Below are 19,285 nucleotides of genomic sequence, written 5' to 3'. Positions count from 1 at the left end.
TCCCCAGACACTTTGATCACAGCCATTCCAGTTTAGATAAAGCAAAAAAGTTTAACTACAAAAGAGAGATTATAAGTGGTAGAAAACAGACCAAAGCAGATTACCTAGTAAATAAACAGAACTGCAAACTATAAGCCGAAAATACTAGAAAGATTGGATCTGAATTAACAAATTCTCACCCTGGTTGATGATACAGTCAGGCTTGCAGATTCTTAAGGGACAAGCTGCATTTGTTTTGCAGCTTGGGATCTCCTACCCTGTTCCAAGACTCTTTCTTTTAGAGCTTCTCTCTGAGTTGTGGGGAAGTGAAGAACAACCAACGATGTCAATCCTTGCCTTATATAGCTTTTTCATATGGCAGGAGCTCTGTTTCAAACTTGGTTCCCAGACCAGTTTGTGGAAAAATTCAGGTACCCCAAATGGAGTCCAGAAGCATGGTCTGGTCACATGCCCTTGCAGAGTCATAGCAGCCATAACTTACAGACTGGCCTTCCACAGGAAGGCTAAGTTATTCCACAGCCCATTGTCTTTGTTGATGAGCCATTAGCACTGTTTGGCTTCTTCATTGTTGTACCTGAAAGGCTGGCTGTGGGTGTTTTCCAGAGTAAGCCCCTTTGAAATACAGATACCTAGTCAATATTCATAACTTCAGATACAAAAATGATACATGCATACAAATAGGATAATCATATTCAGCAAATCATAATTTTTCCAGTGACACCTTACATGACCGATCTTGTACAAAACATCATAATTATGCCATAATCATCCTAATAATAATACTATGACGACTATGGAGTGTTGCACATCCTATTTACTTCAGACCATTTCTCCAGTTTGTCCAGATCATTTTGAATTTTAATCCTATCCCCCAAAGTACTTGTAACCCCTTGCAGCTTGGTATTGTCTGCAAACTTTATAAATGTGCTCTCTATGCCATTATCTAAATTGCTGATGAAGATACTGAACAGAACCGAACCCAGAACTGATCCCTGTGGGACCCCACTCAGTATGCCCTTCCAGCTTGACTGTGAGCCACCTACTCTCTGGGAACGATTTTCCAACCAGTTATTCACCCACCTTGTAGGAGTCCATCTAGGTTGTATTTCCCTAGTTTGTTTATGAGGAGGTCATGCGAGACCATATCAAAAGCCTTATTAAACTTAAGATACACCACATCTACCATTACCCTCCCCCATCCACAAGGCTTGTTACACTGTCAAAGAAAGCTATTAGGTTGGTTTTGCCACGATTTGTTCTTGACAAATCCATGCTGATTGTTCCTTATTGCCCTATTTCTAGGATTCGGCAATTTGATTGCTTAATTATTTGCTCCATTATCTTCTCGGGTACTGATGTTAAGCTGACTGGTCTGTAATTCCCCAGGTTGTCCTTATTCCCCTTTTTATAGATTTGGCGCTATATTTGCCTCTTTTCCAGTCCTCTGGAATCTCCTGTCTTCTGTGACTTTTCAAAGATAATTGCTTATGGCTCAGATATCTCCTCAGTCAGCACCTTGAATATTTTAGGATGTATTTCACCAGGCCCTGCTGACTTGAAGACATCTAACTTGTCTAAGTAATTTTTAACTTTTTCTTTCCCTATTTTAGCCTCTGACCCTATCTCATTTTCGCTGGTATTCACTGTTAGACGTCTGCATGTATAGAGATGACTAGGGCATGTGTGCTGAGATGCCATTTACAGTTGAGGGCAGCGCAATACTGATAATCAAGCTTTAACTCTGGTTTTTCTTGCTGTCTTTAGCTTATTTCTTTCTTGTCTGGATGACTGATTCTGGGGATTTTAGTCAAAGTAGATGGCATCAACATGTTGTTCACTTTTCTCTAGCCTTTGCGAGGAGAAGTAACTGTTCTGATTGCATGAAGATTTGTTTAAATTAACATACTCTGTTGTCTTCAGTTTTAGAAAAATACTTCAATATTTATAGTAAAAGGTACTTGACTAAAAGAAGTACACATGTGTAGGATAATTCGTATTTGATCTCTTTCAGCCCTGGGTCCAGCGTGGTAATGGAACAAAAGAGTAACCTAATGTCAGGCATGAGAGCACCCAAGTCCTTGCCATATAGCCTATCCTGGAAAAGCAGTAAGTACAACGGCTGGTGGTCTCCTCGTGCTGTAAGCTGGGACCTACATGTTAGCTCAAAGTGGAACGGGATAACTTTTCTCTGTATTTTTATTCCGTGTGTCAGCATTCTCCTCCATAAACTGAAATGCTTTTATTACCACCATCAGCAAGTGGAGATGGAGAGCTCTGTAACACAATCCTCCCTAGAAGCAGCTGCATTTCTGTAGTGTCTTCTGTATCCAGGTTTTATTTTGCTGTAGGTAGCATTGTGTCAAAGGTTGTCAGGCTCCACGTATTGCCCCCATTACTGTAGCATCTGACATTTAACTTATTCACCGCTATTGGTTGAACAAAAGTCGAGGCTTACAAACAGGTCTGAGTTTGGCACAGTGGAGCTCAACACAGTTGTAGCTCTTCGGGTATAGCTGCTACTGAAGTCAGTGGAAGCTGTACACGTGTGTAGCAGCTGTAGCATTTGGTTTGGTTTTTCCAAGGGGATGTAATCTAAACTAAAAAGGCCATTGTTTGGAATAAGTGTTCATGTAGGAAGTCACCCACATAGTGGTGTAGTAATGTGTATTCCTGAGGGAATTCTGCACTAAAAAATTAAACGTTCTTTACACAATATTTTAAAATTCTGTATATTTTATTTGTCAAAATAATAATATAATCACACCAGTTTCAATTATTTTGGTATCTTATTTCAAAATACCTGTCAGCCAGTATGTCTGTAACAATACAGACCGCAAAAAAGATTCCCCCAGGAGTAGAGAGTCAAAGAAACTCCTACAACAACCCAGTTCCTGTTTCTCTGATATGCTTTTGTTGGGCACCTGTCTGAGTGTGTCACACACATCAGCTGGGCCCATCTTGGGAGAAATCTCTGTTCCTCCAGTCTTAGACATCCACACCCCGTACCTTCCCAGAGTCCAGCTGTCTTAGTTCCCCAGACACCTGCACCCCCTACAACCCAGAACCCAGGGATCCAGAGGGAGAAACAGCCTGATGCTGGGTCCCAGGCTTGTACAGAGTTTCCTGCATGCCACTTCCTTCCTTCAGGACATGCTGAGACCTGCACCTGCATGGAAAAGTCCAGCTCCCCCTCCCCCTAGCAGTGACATGTATTTGCAAGCTGGAGAGCCAGGCTCTGCTAGGTCCCGCATCTGCTACTGACAGCCAGCAGCTTTGCAGCACTAATTCTGCTCTGGGAGGAGGTGGGGGGGGAATGAAATTATGTGCAAATTCTGCACTGTGTTGTGGCACAAAATTCCCCCTGGAGTAAATGTTGGTAATTTTCCCCTATATACAAGCCTGGGTCTGTTCCCAATGGTGTCTATGGATGAGTCTATTGTAGTTGTTGGGAAGTGTGGGCTCAAGACTTGGCATTTTTTCTCAGTCATCTGAATCCATCCCTGATGAGCTGAAATGGCTGTTATCCCTCCCAAAGTCAGATCCTGAGCTTCAGCTCCATGCCTTACTCTGAATGCCCTGTCTCAGCCCTTTGTTGCATGGCTGCCGTGCTTTCCTGTCCACCACATGTCCTGCTAGTGGAGGGGACGAGGATCTCTGACCGCAGATGTCAGGCTGTGGGGACTGGAAACGGCTCAGAAAAGAGAAGCAAAAATTACCCAGGGTCTGGAATGGCTTCCATACAAGGAGAGACTAAAGAGATGACTAAGTGGGATGTGATAGAGGCCTATAAAATCATGATTGTTGTAGAAAAAGTGAATAGAGAAGCATTATTTACCATTTCACACAATACAAAAACCAGGGGGTCACCTGATCAAATGAATAGGCAGTAGGTTTAATACAAACAAAAGGAAGTACTTTTTCACACTGTGCACAACTAACCTGTGGAACTCATTGACATGGGATGTTGAGGTGACCAAAAGTGTAACTGGGCTTAAGCAAGAATTGGATAAGTTCATGGAGGATAGCTCAATCAATAGCTATTAGCCAAGATGATACGGGATGTTACCCCATGCTTTAGGTGACTCTCAATCTGTAACTGCTAGAAGTTGGGAGTGGAAGAGAGGGGTGGATCACTCCATAATTGCTCTGTTGTGTTTACTCCCCTTGAAGCTCTGGTAGGGGCCACTGTTGGAGACAGGATACTGAGCAAGATGGAATATGATCTGACCCAGTATTGCAGCTCTTACGAGCTCTTGCCACATATGACTTTTCACAAGGTTTTGTTCTTTAAAAACTGATTCAGTTGCCCAGTGTCCCAAGAGCCCGATTCCCAAAGCACTGAGTTCAGGGTAACTATTATTAAACAGCCTGGTGGTATTCCATGCCATTTGGATCCTAGGGAGGGAGTTTCATGTACTTACACTATACTTAATTGAAAATCTTGTACCCCTTAAACAGCAACAAGCATTAACTGGAAGGAGGTGTGACCCATTGGGCGTTTTTCTTGGTCCCCTTGTCAAACTGTAGCCGTGACGGACTGGCCATAAAGCTGTCCTGTTCCGGGGATGCCTGTGGCTTGAAAGAAAGCAAGATTTTGCAAGAGAATTCCTTTGAAGTAGCCATTAGTTTAAACATTAGGGAGGATTATGGTCTTTTACTTCTGAGTATATGACAGAGTTTCTGTGATCTGAGCATCTGTTCCCAGTGTGAGCCCCACTTGCTACAGAGACTGTCTCCTTGATCTTGGGCAAGTTACTTAAGCTCCCCGTGCCTCAGTTTCCCCATCTACAGAATGGAGGGATAGTAATACTTACCCTGCAAGATAAGTATTACTAATTATCTGAGAAGATAAACATGCAACTTATAAAGCATCCTCAGATGAAAGGTGATGGAGAAGCACAAAATAGCATTATTACGGTTTACACTTTGGGTAGGAATTTGCCAGTTTAAAAAAAAAGGCCTCCGCTTTTGCAGGAGATCCCCATTGAAATACACACGTTACTTGACGCCTGCTGTAAATTGCCAGGCGAAAGTGTGAATGAACTGAGAATGCAGCATCATGGACACAGTTATTTGCAGTGCAAAACACACTCCACATAAATGGGGGCTTGGTGTGAAGCTTATTTCTGTAGTTTATTTTTATCACTGTATTTTGAGCTAGTAGGTCAGGATTCATGTAACTATAACTCTGAGGTGCTGAGTGATGAATACGTTTCAAAAGCATAACGTCTAATAGTCTGGTTGTAATCCGATTTAAGAAAAATCGGAAAATTGTAACACACCATGCTAATCGACTCCTTCTTTGTACCAAGCAGGGTATTTTTTTTTACCCTTTAAGTGCAGTTCTCCTGTCAAAAGCAGCCTTACATAAAACACATGGGCGGGGGAACAAGAGAGAGGTGATTAATTCCCAAGTTTTCCTCAGGTGTTAGGCCAGAAAATTCATGATGATATTATTTATATCGTTGTTACAACCAGGATCTCATGGTGCTAAGGGCTGTACAAACAGAGAACAAAAAGACAGTCCCTTCCCCAAAGAGCTTAGAATCCAAGTAAGAATCTGAAAGTCACGCTGGCTTGTGCATTGCCAAGAATTAGAGATTTTGCAGCTGGAACTCAGTTTGACTAATCTGGCTATACACAAGCCAGCTCTCCCTCTCAGCTTTGCTGGCTTTGCAGGGCTAGCAGAAGTAGTTTGGTCAGTAAAGTAAGCAGAAAGATAACAAACAAATGCACAGAAGTGGCAGGTCAGAGTAAAGGGAACTGTCTAATATCCTCGCTTTTCAAGCCAGAACTAAACTTTAAAAATGTTCCAGTACTTAGAGCGGCAGTGAAGCTTGCATTTTGCCTTCAGAACACCTTTTTTGGACTCCTTTTTAAGCAGACCTGTTAGGTACAACCAGATGCTTTATCACCTCCCATGATTAAAAAGCCAGGCAGCCCAGGATGTTGTATCAATTTCACAATAAAATCTGCTGGGTGCATGTGTCTACGGAGTACAGGGTGCATTGTCAGCAGCCCTCTGCTTTTTTTTATGCTGAGGTGCATGGATGGGAAATTGGTACTTGAAAAATGACTGCTCATCAGCTTTTGCTACGGTCATCACTATGGGCTGGCTGGCTGTGGTATGGAATAGTCGACCATTTCCAGATGCTGGACAGTAGGTGTCCTGATTTCAGGTGGAGAGTCCACATGTATCATTGGACAGGTACTGGAACATTTCACAGACAAAACCTGCAGTCAGTCTTGTCACTGTATGGGCAGGCCACCTTGGAATTGTGTGCACCTGTATCTGATTAGATTTTCTAGTACATTAATCTTGTGAGATGAGGTTTTCTAAGGAGGATACTTGGGTGAAAGGGGGAATGGCTTAGCTCAGTGCCTGAAGGTCACAGCATTGATAAACACACACTGGAGATGAGTTCAGATGTGTCTGTGTACATTTGGATTGGTTGAGAGTGAGCTAAAGCAGAACGACTTACTCCAAGTGTGTGGTAAGGACCCTTAATGTGCCCAAATAGAGCAGTTGGTCATATAAAGCTTTAGCCAGCTTTCTAGCCAAGGTGTGGTGAGGATCCAGTCTAGCAGGGCTTCCTGGAGACCTACAGAATGTACCTGTGCTTCATATTTGATCTTTCTTAATGAACATTGCACTATGGGCTGATGCACGGGATCAGCCTTGTTCTGCTGGGTCGGCTCCCAAAGTCACAGCAGTAAGGACGGTTGCTTGGTTTTCATTCCACTGAAGGTGTTGGAGCTCCAGCCAGACAGGCTGGGTCTATTTTTGGGAAGGAACTAATGCTGAGCTCTGGGCTCAGGTTGGGCACTAGTCGTGATCTTGCATGAGCACAGCCAAAGGGGCAGGAATAACGGCATCCCACCATACATTGGGACTCTATATAGAGCAGTGAGACATCTGCTTCCCCCAGTTAAGGAGCTTTTCCTGCATGTTGCTTGTAAACAGAGAACAGTTTGTCTAATAAACTCCCCCCTTCTCTGTGTTTATGAAAGGGCCCCATAGCCCTTATCCAGGCCTCCAGTCCCATTCCCCTACTCCCTGGTATGCTGACCAAGGAGCAAAACACTAGCTCCCCTGTGCTTGTACAGGTGTTGCTTGTGCTCTGGGGATGGTAGCATGAGGAGTGCTGCGTCGCTGCTTTGGGGAGACCGCAAACTGCCTGCCTGTGAGCACGAGTGTGGAAGAACAGTCAAGTGTCTGCGTTTCAACACAGTGATTGACTTTGCTGAGGGGGCAGCTTGTGGACCTAGACTAAGTCCAAAGCAGCTTGCCTGATGCTTACAACTGGGGGATGATGATAGAGCTGCTATTGTTGATTATCTAAAATCTCTTGCTTTTCCATCTAATTGCAGGAGCCGGTAACTGAAGACCAGAGAAGAGGCTGCTATTGAGTGCTCCTCATCTGTTTCCTTTAGAAATGTGAGGTGCTGGTTAGGAGACTCAGACTTATAAATTCCCTCTGTGTTGGCTAAGCACTCGCAGCCCTAACCTTCCTGCAGAACTGTCCTTCACGTATCAGCTGCTGTCCCGAAATTATCCCGACCAAGGTAATTAGACAGAATGCTGTTAACCCTTGATATCAGAGATCAAACCCTCAAAAACTAACTCCACACACGCTGATGCCAAGGAGCTAGCAGAGTTCAAACTGTCTGGATCAGCATGCTCTACAAGTTACCTCCTGTAGGGGGTTTGCGTAAATCATTGCTCAAGCCCTGCATGTCTTTGGATTTAAATGTGTTGCAGCTGTTTACCACTGCATGGTGCTGATGGTACGTCCCTCTCATAGGGATTGCTGTGCCAGGTCAGACCATTGGTCCATGTGAGCCCACACTGGGGGTAAGCTCTCGGTGGTACATCTCTCCCCGATGGGGAGTTAGGCACCTGAATGTTTGGTTCCCCTCTGTTTCCCTCCAGAGACCTTAAATGTGTTTGTGTGTCCCAGGGTCAGATCAGCTGCAGCTCTAAGGCCTGCCTGTTATGCGCACCCACCTAGATGTGAAAAAGGAGCTGCCATTCAGACTGTAGATGGTGTATGGGGGTCAAAGCAAAAAGTCTTTAAAACAAAATATTCTCATTGCTGTTTCGATTAGGCCTAAAAGTTCATCTGTAAGGGAGCTGGGATGTGGGATTCTGCTGAAAAGTGGCTGCCTTATCAATAAAACAGTTGCACTGTGCCCTCCCACCGTGGCAGCCCTAACACCACACTTCTCATATGTGATGCCCAGTGCATGCTGCTGCTTGAGCACCTCTGGCCTGGTGCCCCTCTCTAGTGTCACTCAGACTCTCTTGGGCTGTGGGGACTTGCAAATGATTTTTGTACTCCGTCACAGGGAGTGCCATTTAGTTCTGAGCAGGGGCATGTGTGGGTGTCCTTGTGCTTCATGGAGAAGGTGAGGGAACGTTAATTGTTGTAAGGACAGGGCTGGGGTGGCAGGAACGTTACGCATCCTGGAACATCCCCCCAGTCTAACACCTGGTGTCATGTGATCTGGATAACATTAAAGCGTGAGAATATCCAGCCAGATCCTGGTCTGTAGCTCCGTCCCATCTGTGTCTGTCCAGCAGAGCAAAGGGAACAGAGGGCAGCCAGGAATTTCCCTGACATTAAGCTGGCATAACGAGTTTCATGCTACCTGCTCCCTTCTCCTGGGGCAGAGAAGTGCTGGAGTGGGCCTCCCTAAAGCATCAGACACTCCAGCCATTCTTGGCCCAAAGAGCAGTCTCGGGAGAACTGTGGTAGTCAGCATAGTTTCAAGTAGTCCTTAGCTTACATTAATTACACTAGAAGATATTTCTATCCCCGGCTGGCTCCAGCATCTGCATGTCAGCCAGACATAGGATCTGGCCATCACATTCTAGTCAAACCTGTCTTGTCCTGTTCCCTCCACCGCACAAAAGAGAAGATTTGATATTCTGAGTAAAGAGCAAAGGCCCCTCCTTGCTCTTAGCCTAGCATCACTGGTTGATCCTGTACAGGAAGAATAATCCTGCACTTGACATCCGCTTGTCACCGTGGAAACAACTATAGGGCTGGCCCTTTGAGGGAGTGAAGTGTGTTTGGTCAGAAGGCAAGTGTAGCAAAATCCGTTTTCGCCACCCTGTCATTCTGACAAGAAATAAATATGTGCTCTGGTTAGTGAGCTCTTCATACACCCATTGTTGCATCCACGAGATACTCTCTTGGGAGGGATTTCAGTGTTCCACTCCTGGCATTGTGGTTTAGTAGGTCCCACTTGCAAACCCGATGAGAGAAATGTCTAAAAACTTGTGAAAATGGGTAAGTAGCACCTTCCCCTCCATTAGCAGCAGCTCTGTTATAAAACTTGTTGCGTAGTTTTTTTAAGTCTTTGCAACTTGAACATATTTCTCTTGAGGGCAGAGTTAAGTAGTCAACTTCTTAGCAGCAAAGCAAACTATACATCTTTAGTTTGGCCATTAAAACTAGTCTGTGAAGATCCCAGTGTATGCAGAATAACTCTCCCTAACAATTGTACATAGTGGCAGCATGTCACTAACCTCCGCACTCCAGATTGGCGCAGTCTGCAGCGCCTCCAGAGAATACATTCTGCGTGTGCTGTTAGGTCAGCATGTTCACCTCCAGAGGACAGATGTCATGGGACTTCTTTTAGGCTAGCTATTCTGATGCATTGCCTCAAAGATTTGTGGAGGCAGGAAGGTGCACAGACCTCAGACACTGAGCGTGCCCATCAGCACCAGGGCAGGAATTGAAACAGCGTTGCGTGGAGCTACCTCTGGGATTTCCCAAAGGGCTTGGTGTTGGCCTTCAAGCTTGTCTACAGTGGGAAAGTTATTGAAATAGCTGTTCTGGATTAACTCCCTGTGTGGACATTTACTGCTGAATAAGAGTATCGTTTTCTAATTTAGTTTAAAACTTAATCCACCTCCAAAGTGGATTAAGCTAAATAAGAAAAAGGCACTCGTATTCTAGAAGAGTATGACTGCATGGGGCCTGAGACAGATGTTGCTATTCTGGGAGACTTCCGTGTGTAGAGACCCTGACTGCTCCTGGTGACACTAGTGGAAGGCGCTGGCTTCAGTGGAGCAGTTAGGCCAAAGCTGCATGTGTCTCAAACTCCCACTCTCCAGTATTAAAGGGCAAGAAAATTCTCAGCTGGGTTTAGGGCAGAGTACCCCTTCCCCCACTATGGGATCATGGAAATAATCCCCTGTTGTCAGTCAATGCTGTGTCTTGTCCCAGCCTGTCACCTGCAGCACTCATACTGACAAGCTCTGACCTTACCCTGCCTGCCCCACCTTAGTAGGGCGTTAACAACATGTACATGTGACCTTACAGCTAACTTGTTATCAGAAGCTGGGTTGAGTTTTGATCTAAAAGACCCATGCAATAAATAACCAACACACACACACACCCCCCCTTCAAAGCATATCCAAAAGGGGTCTGGCAGTTTGGGGGAGCCTAACTGAAATAGAAGCAAGCTGTTTATAACCTTTTATCTAGTAGGTTGCAGATAAGGTACTGCAACTGCAAGGGGACATCTTAGAGAAAAGGAGACCTACTCTGATGTCCCCTCTGCTCTGGCAGAGTTAGGCAAAGCGCTCCTGAACTCTGCACTCAGCTGCTCTTGTCTCTTGAGGTTACAAGCTCTCTGCTGCTCTAACACCCGCAGGTTTTTCATTTGTGGGTTTGGATTGTGAGGAATCAATCCTATTGATTCTTTTCAACCCTCTCTCCATGTTAGTTATCCTGGGTTAGTTAGGATTAGTTAAGACCCACCAAAGGCACTTGTACCTGAGCTGGAAACCAGGGCTATGCTGTCAGAGTCTGCCCAGCACCTTGTGTAGAAATACAGCCCTTTTCCAAAATCGGAGCCAGATCTGGTGTTTGGAGAGTGCCTCCTGCAGAGAGAGACGGGGCCCAGTTCCTTGGTGCCCTTGCACTTGTGGTAGCATGTCGCAGCAGCTTCACGGTGGTGGGAGTGACTGTCTCAAGGCACAGGACAGCAGTGAGCTGGGGCAGAATGTCTGTATGCAGGATAAATCAGTGGTGGTCTTCCTTACAAGAAAGCTTCACCTGACCACCCAGCAACTTGATGCTCCTCCAGGGTTAGAAACAAGGGGAAGTTTGAGAAGCCCGTTGTCAAAAGTTACTCTCTGGTTTCCTTTATTGGAAAAAAAAAAAACAAAAACAAGTGCATTGAGCTATAGTTTTATTTGTGGAAGTGTTCAGGATGGGCTGAAAACCTACAGCTTGCTAGTCTGATTATGGGTACATAGGGTGATTAGCAACAGTGGTACTAGCTAATAGCCATTGGGCCACCATTCCTGCGCTGGTTATGCACTTCTGAAAATGGGGTCCCACAACTTGGTAGCAGATTTTCAAGATTACCCAGGAGCTCCCCTGAAGAAGAATGGAGGCTACCGGGAAACCTGGCCAAACACGGTCAAACCAGCATTGTGGAAGGAGCTGCTTTGGTTGCACTTTAAGTGCTTTTGGGGACATCACTGTGCGTTTGTTTGCGCGTTGCACAGCGCAGTAATGTTACACTGCATAAAGCTAAAACAATGAGGCATGTAGAGAAAAGAGACACAGTTAAGAGTTTAGTTGATTTCTCAGGGGTGAAAATAACCTGAGTTTGAGCTTTTGTTTTGTTTCCCATGTTTTGGAAATGCTGTTCCTAAAAGCTGTCCATGGCTGTACTTTTGTTCGTATTTCAATAAAACCTGCTTTTTGGATTGCTCACACTGCCTTGTCATCTTACACCACTTTAGCAGGCCATTTTATTTCCTTTTCCTTTGTCTTTCAACAAAAATGAAGAGAAAAATAACCTGTGTATAGCATCTCTCTAATCCTATAAGCAGCCCTGTCTGCTCTCAAGAATTCCATCGTCTCAGAATGGTAGATTACATTACCTCCAGCACCGACTGGTGAATTCTAGATTGTAGTGAGATTGGTGTGATTGAGCTGTGTATGCCTTTAACAAGGTGGTGCATTGAAGAATAAATCTGATTTAAGGAGGTAATTGATCCAGTCTAGCAAGAGGAAAATGAGCCCCCAGTAGTGGCACCTAGAACAGCACAAATAGATTTTAGGCTGTAGGTAACATTTCCAGTGCTTAAATTACTTAAGAGCCTTTGGCCTTGTTGGTGTGGGAAAATATTTTTTGGTTTAAGTGAATGGTTAAAATTCAGACTTTCTAGCTGCATGGGTCTGATGCTCGTGGACATTGAGTTCAGTATCCAAAGGGCCTTGGTTTGGTTTATATCAATTGAGGAAGGGGTTTAAGCTAAACCACCCCCAGTAACCCACTCTTCTACTGGAATAAGAGTGCCCCTGCAGGGGGGTTACACCACTGGCATCACTATTCCCAAACAGCTGCATTGACCCGAGTTCCAGTCATGCCCATCACTCATTTCTCAGTTTCCAATGCAAACAATATTAGGAAATACAAAATTAAGATTTAAACATAAATTCCATTGTCTCATAAAACAGCAAGACTCCTAATTTATTCTGTCACAAAACCAACCCCACCCCCTGAGCCTTAGCTTGAACCAAATTACCAATTCTAATGAACGTGATGTTGAGTCGGAAGTGCACTAGCTACTGCATCTGTCAGTATCTTCCTCAGTTTGTATAACTTATGGTAAAGTAATAACACAGACACTGACCTTACATGTAAACAAAATACCAATCACAATGACTAACCTAATCTTCAGCCTTGGCAGTCTGCAAAGCACATCAGTCAGTTTCATGGTATTCCCTTGATAGCCAAGACCTAAATCCCATTTTCAAAAGTGAATGAGAAACTTGAGTCTAAGCTCAGTGAAAATCAAAGGAGTTCACCATCCTAAGTCAGTTATTGAAAATATGAACCTGTTACCAGTTTAGTTTAAACAGAGATTATTCCTTGAACACTTGTCTGTAATTCTTCACACTTTTCTTTTGGAAGCTATTTCTAAAATCTTTTATGAATGAAAAAAAATCCCCATAATTTTGAAGCCTGTGACACACAATTTAAAACAGAAGGACATCATCAGCTAGGGGAAACTGTCAGAACTCTACATTGGAGCGATGGCAATCTATGTCAGCAGCCAGCTGTGGCCGAGAGCTAACAAAGAAGGTAACTTAAACCTGGCTGTGCAAAGGCTTATCTAAATGTGCTTCTCTGTAGTCACGTGTGGTCCCATTGAATGGGACTCTGCACATAGCATTAAATACATGTTTGCAGGATGCAGGCTTACAAGTCAGCCGTGCATGTCACACGAGTTTGGCTTTCAGAAGCAGAGAACTTTTACGTTGGGATCGGTTTGTTCTGTTGCTGTTTGGTGCTGTGCCCTTAGAACTTGAGCTGAAGCGAGTTTGAATAGTCCCTAGGACAATTCCGCTTTGGGAAGGTTCTTTAAGAAAGTGTTAAGTTCCCTGGTGCTGCGGTGCATTAGCTCTGCTGTCTTTGCTTTGATCACATTTTTTAGCTATCAGTTTAAAATAGTTTCAACATTGTGTTTTGGGTATTGCAAAGGGAAACAAACACTTCAAGCACCTGCCAGAATTAATCCAGGTAAAAATGTCTGATTTGGGGAGGTGGGGGAATAAACTTTTAAATAACCCCTCCCAGGTCCCTGCAGAGCTGGGGTTCTCATAACGTGTGTGACTCCTTGTTTATCTTTGCTGCCTGTGACTACATTTTTTAAAGCACAAATGGCTCCAAGGCCTGCAGCTGTGCTTGTCAGACAGGAGTTTGAAATCCCCTTTATTTATGTGCGGAGCATTTAGAGCAGCCTGGAAGCTGAGCATCCATCCCACCAGGCTGGAGAAGCATCTCAAACACTGTTGACCCTTTTATGGCACCTTAAGAAGAGGCATATTTCTGTCAATAGCTTCAGCAAATTGTCTATTTCATGTTTGGCTGTGAAATACAGACCGCCTGATGGAAACCTTATTTCAGAATGTCAACGCTGGGAGCTTTGAAGGGCAGGCAGCGTTTGCAGCCCTTGCATTCGCTCCTCTCACATGCGGCGGGCACCCCATGGGGCCAAGAGTTGCTTTTCTTTCTTTCCACGCTTTCCGAGGCGCTGTGTGGCTGGAAGGCTGCAGTTGAGGCTTTGGCTGTGCAATCTCCTTCTGGGCTTTGCTTCCAGACTTGTTTAAATTGGGTTCTTTGCAGACCTGCTTTTCTCAGCCTCATGTCTGTGTTTCAGCCTGAGAGGATAAAAGCATTTAGCCACTACCCACTCCACTGTGGAGCGAATAATCCCCACGAAGCCCTGCAGGCTGCAGGTACGGGGAGGGTGGCAGGTATACTTCTTAATTGCAAAAATAAAGTATCGACCCAACTGTTAATTTGGCATTTTATCTGTAATCAGCGAGCGCTAGGGCAGGCCTGTTCCTGAGGTAAGCTGCAGCTGATGGCAGAAGGGCAAGCTAGGGGCCTTATCCTGTTACTGCGGATACAACGAGCTGGGGGGAACAGTTTAAGCTCTGGGGTGGATGTTGCCCAGTGAGCTGAGCCAAGGTCAGATTCCAAGGCTGGGTGGCTGGCTGGAGTCACTAGGTTTGGGGATGGCAGGATGAGTTTTAGAGTGCCTGGTTTGTTTCTGGGTCCCTGGGGGACTCCCCATTCACTTTGGCTTGGGAGGGCGGCGAGGTGGCAATTACCCCTCAAGATGCTGTCCTGGTAGGCATGGCCCTGTGGCATTGTGGGAGACAGGACAGGAGTGACCTCTGGAGGGAGGGTTTGAGCCTGCCCCTTGCACCAGTGACCCCTCCCCAGCCACGGCAGAGCGCAGCCCACCCTGTGGGCGTGAGGGGGAGCTGGGATCTGCGTGCCCCTGCGCAGCAGCCTCCCTCAGGGCAAAGCACCTCTGACTCCTGACGAAATGGCCTGGCTCCTCGGCCTCAGGCACTGTGCAGCCTGTCCCACCCCAGCCCTTTAACACCAGCCATGGTCCTTGCCCCAAGGACAGCGCAGTCTGGCATGGCCAGGAGAGGGGGGAGGGGAGAAGACAAAGAGCCCCCTGCTCTTCCTCCCCCCCCAGTCTCAGGGCTAGTCTACACTGGCACTGCTGTGGCAGTGCTTTAACGTGGCTTGTGTGGTCACGGCACAGCGGTGGGGCTCCCAGCGCTCTAAAAAAACCCACCTCCACGAGGGGAACAGCTCCCAGCGCTGGGGCCTTGTCTACACGGGCACTTTGCAGCGCTGACACTTGCTGTGCTCAGGGGGGTGTTTTTTCACACCCCGGAGTGAGCAAGTTGCCGTGCTGGAAAGTGCCCGTGTAGACCAGCCCTCACCCTCTTCTGCCGAGTAGCAGGGCCCCGCGCCAGCTGAGCCTTTCTGGAAACCAGGAGGATGGTGGCGTAGTTCATCTTAACCTCGGAGGATGGGACAAGAAGCCATGGGCTTAAATTGCAGCAAGGGAGGTTTAGGTTAGACGTTAGGAAAAACTTCCTACCTGTCAGGGTGGTGAAGCACTGGAATGAATTGCCTAGGGAGGTGGTGGAATCTCCATCATTGGGGATTTTTAAGAGCAGGTTGGACAAACCCCTGTCAGGGATGGTCTAGATAATATTTAGTCCTGCCATGAGTGCAGGGGACTGGACTAGACGACCTCTCAAGGTCCCTTCCAGTCCTACGATTCCATGATGTTCATCAAAATAAGACTCAAACATTTTGCCTCCAAAAAAGGCTACAATAAGTTATAATGCCATTTGTTTTGCAGAATGACTCTGTTTTAATATGACAGGTTTCAGAGTAACAGCCGTGTTAGTCTGTATTCGCAAAAAGAAAAGGAGTACTTGTGGCACCTTAGAGACTAACCAATTTATTTGAGCATGAGCTTTCGTGAGCTACAGCTCACTTCATCGGATGCATACCGTGGAAACTGCAGCAGACTTTATATACACACAGAGAATATGAAACAATACCTCCTCCCACCCCACTGTCCTGCTGGTAATAGCTTATCTAAAGTGATCATCAGGTTGGGCCATTTCCAGCACAAATCCAGGTTTTCTCACCCTCCACCCCCCCACACACAAATTCACTCTCCTGCTGGTGATAGCCCATCCATCTTTTTGCGAATACAGACTAACAATTGTCACTTTGGATGGGCTATCACCAGCAGGAGAGTGAATTTGTGTGTGGGGGGGGGGGTGGAGGGTGAGAAAACCTGGATTTGTGCTGGAAATGGCCCAACCTGATGATCACTTTAGATAAGCTATTACCAGCAGGACAGTGGGGTGGGAGGAGGTATTGTTTCATATTCTCTGTGTGTATATAAAGTCTGCTGCAGTTTCCACGGTATGCATCCAATGAAGTGAGCTGTAGCTCACGAAAGCTCATGCTCAAATAAATTGGTTAGTCTCTAAGGTGCCACAAGTCCTCCTTTTCTTTCTGTTTTAATATAAACACTTGTTTTGATTTTGTTCTTGTGTTTCATCAAAAAATTTTCATCTTGAAAATAAATGCTTAAGCCAGGGCCTCTGTAAAACAAACCGGGCTGCTGGGGCAGCAGATGGCGCTGGAGAGCTGGTATAGGGAATCCCTTTGTCAAGTCTCCCTTGCCTTCTTCAGGGGTGGGAGGGCAGGTGGTCAAGTGATTAGAGCAGAGGGACAGCGAATCAGGTCTCCAGGACTCTGTTCCCAACTCTGGGGTGGAAGTGGGGTCTAGTGATTACAGCAGGAAGGGGGAGGGGCTGAGAGCCAGGACTCCTGGGTTCTATTTCCTGGCTCTGTTGCCTGGGGAGGTGAACACGGCTTCCCACATCAATAACTACATGGCTCTACAGAGTGCACTGAGCACCCCATCACCGCCACCCTGGAACGGGTGCCCGAGGGATTGTCTGCCAGGCTCAGGGGGGCTCCATTCCCCAGTGCCCCCCCCCACCACCACCAGAACCTGCATTTCCAGGTGCCAGGCATGCCTGGAAACCTAACTCTCCCTGGGCCAGGAGCCTCGGAACATGCCAGCAAGTGATGGCACCCAGGCCAGCTGGGAGAGGCTGGAAAAACTGGCTGACTCAGAGAGGAGATGGATGAAATGGGACCTGCACTGACCCAGCCCCTGCCTTGTTCTGCCCCCACCGCCATCCTGCTTTGGCAGGGTAGCACAGGGAATGGGGCTGGCAGTGCAAGGGGGCAGCAGTGGGTTGGGGGTAGCAGTAGCAGGGTGGAGGGGCTGCAGTGCAGCAGTGACTCCGGGACGAGCCCACGTCCTCGGCTGGCTCCCGATGGGGGTGGCTCTAAGGAGTTTTCTCCAGGCTGCAGGCCATGGGGCTGGGCATCCTGCTGGAGAGGGAGAGGGGGGTTCCCTTGGCATCGCTCAGGGTCTCTCCCAGCCCTGCAGGTCTGGGCCATTGTGAGGCAGGCAGCCCAGGGGACCCCCTCCCAGTGGCTGGGCTTTGGTGAAGCATGTGGGAGGGCAGGGCTGGGGGCTTTCTCTGGGGTAGAGCAGTCACATAAACACCTGCCCCAGAGGATGCTTGGAGGCTGCTATCTCCTGGGGGGAGTGGGAAGGGGGCTGTCCCTGTCCCAGTGCCCTGGAGCTGCCAGTCACTACAGCTATACTGATCCCCTAAAGATGAGGTGGGAGCCCATCCCCCACAAGCTGCAGACTTAACTAAAAACCGCTTAAGAAGTGCTCCTGTCTCCAGCACTCAGACACCCAGCTCCCAATGGGGTCCAAACCCCAAATAAATCAGTTTTACCCTGTATAAAGCTTATACAGGGTAAACTCATAAATTGTTCGCCCTCTAGAACACTGATAGAGAGATACGCTCAGCTGTTTGCTCCCCAGGTATGAATACTTACTCTGGGTTAATAAGTAAAAAGTGATTCTATTAAATAAAAAAAGTAGGATTTAAGTGGTTCCAAGTAGTAACAGACAGAACAAAGTAAATTCCCAAGCAAAATAAAATAAAACGTAAGTCTAAGCCTAATACAGTAGAAAACTGAATATAGATAAAATCTCACCCTCAGAGATGTTTCAATAAGCTTCTTTCACAGACTGGACACCTTCCTAGTCTGGGCACAATCCTTTCCCCTGGTACAGTACTTGTTTCAGCTCAGGTGGCAGCTAGGGGATTTCTCATGACTGCAGCCTCCTTTGTTCTGTTCCACCCCCTTATACATCTTTTGCACAAGGCGGGAATCCTTTGTCCCTCTCTGGGTTCCCACCCGTCCTAAATGGAAAAGCACCAGGTTAAAGATGGATTCCAGTTCAGGTGACATGATCACATGTCACTGTAAGATTTCATTACCCACTTGCTAGCACACGTACACAGGAAGACTTACAAGTAAACAGAGCCATTTACAACCAATTGTCCTGGTTAATGGGAGCCATCAAGATTCCAAGCCACCGTTAATGGCCCACACTTTGCGTAATTACAAATAGGACCTCAGAGTTATATTTCATATTTCTAGTTTCAGATACAAGAATGATACATTTATACACATTGGATGAACACACACAGTAGATTATAAGATTTGTAATGATACCTTACAAGAGACCTTTTGAATGAAGCATATTCCAGTTACATCACAGTCACGCTCATTAGCATATTTTCATAACATCATATGAGTGCACCGTCACAGTTAGCAAATGGTGGAAGGGGCCAGGAGAGGTAAAGTGGCCTGTTAACATAGGACAAAGAGGGGGGGCTAGTGGTTAAGGCTCAATTCCTAACGGCTAGACACTGAAAATCATGGGCTGATCAGACACTGGCTCTCCGACTTATTACAACCACCTGTAACCCACCAGCCCCCTTGTTCTCCTGCCCCTGCAGCGGTGTTAACGCACCACCACACCTCACATGGTCACTTACAACATGTGCTAACTCCTTACGCTGAACAATCTGTGCACTTGCCCATTGCTGTGAGCTGGGAGAACTTCACACCTGAAGAAGGGCTTGGTGTGGCTCTGAAGCTCTCTCTCTCCAGCAGAAGTCGGTCCAATGAAAGAGATCCCCCCCTGCCCCCCCCCCCTGTATGCTGGGACCCACTTGGCTACAGCTACACTGCAAACACTAAGACCCCTGGGCATAGACAGCTGCCCCTTGCCCATTGGCTGTCTGTGAGGGTGCCATGGGGGGAGAGGTAGTCTCCCCCCACCCATTGGGTTCCACTGCACCATGCACCTACCTGGCCTGGACTGGGGACATCAGCTGTAAGTTCAGCCCTGTGCTTCCCTAGCCAAGCTGGTTGCAGCACCATGGAGGCAGGTAGCTTGGTACTGCCAACCCAGTCACCTCTACTGCCCACCTCATTCTTCCACACAAGCCCACAACACCAACTG

General features: G+C 46.6%; 1 protein-coding gene and 1 long non-coding RNA gene across 4 annotated transcripts in view; one reads left to right on the top strand and one right to left on the bottom strand.

Annotated features, from left to right (window-relative positions):
* LOC125627550 (gametocyte-specific factor 1) overlaps positions 1–11,741 on the top strand; it is a 31,048-nt gene extending 19,307 nt beyond the window's left edge. For all 3 annotated transcript variants that reach the window (XM_075121828.1, XM_075121830.1, XM_075121829.1), the window contains 2 exons: positions 2,012–2,106; positions 7,372–11,741. In XM_075121828.1, the coding sequence (XP_074977929.1) occupies positions 2,012–2,106; positions 7,372–7,385 (109 nt within the window). In that variant the 3' untranslated portion in view covers positions 7,386–11,741. The remainder of the gene's footprint in view (positions 1–2,011; positions 2,107–7,371) is intronic.
* Positions 11,641–18,627, bottom strand: LOC142069726 (uncharacterized). Its single transcript, XR_012665663.1, has 3 exons — positions 18,490–18,627; positions 17,965–18,173; positions 11,641–14,198 (listed from the first exon to the last, which is right to left on the bottom strand). It is a non-coding gene; the product is annotated as an uncharacterized LOC142069726 (long non-coding RNA).
* Positions 18,628–19,285: the final 658 nt, after the last annotated feature.

Source organism: Caretta caretta, chromosome 20 (assembly GCF_965140235.1).
Source record: "Caretta caretta isolate rCarCar2 chromosome 20, rCarCar1.hap1, whole genome shotgun sequence".
Taxonomy (NCBI): domain Eukaryota; kingdom Metazoa; phylum Chordata; order Testudines; family Cheloniidae; genus Caretta; species Caretta caretta.
Note: the sequence above shows the minus strand (reverse complement) of the source record. Positions and strands in the feature narration are given on the sequence as shown.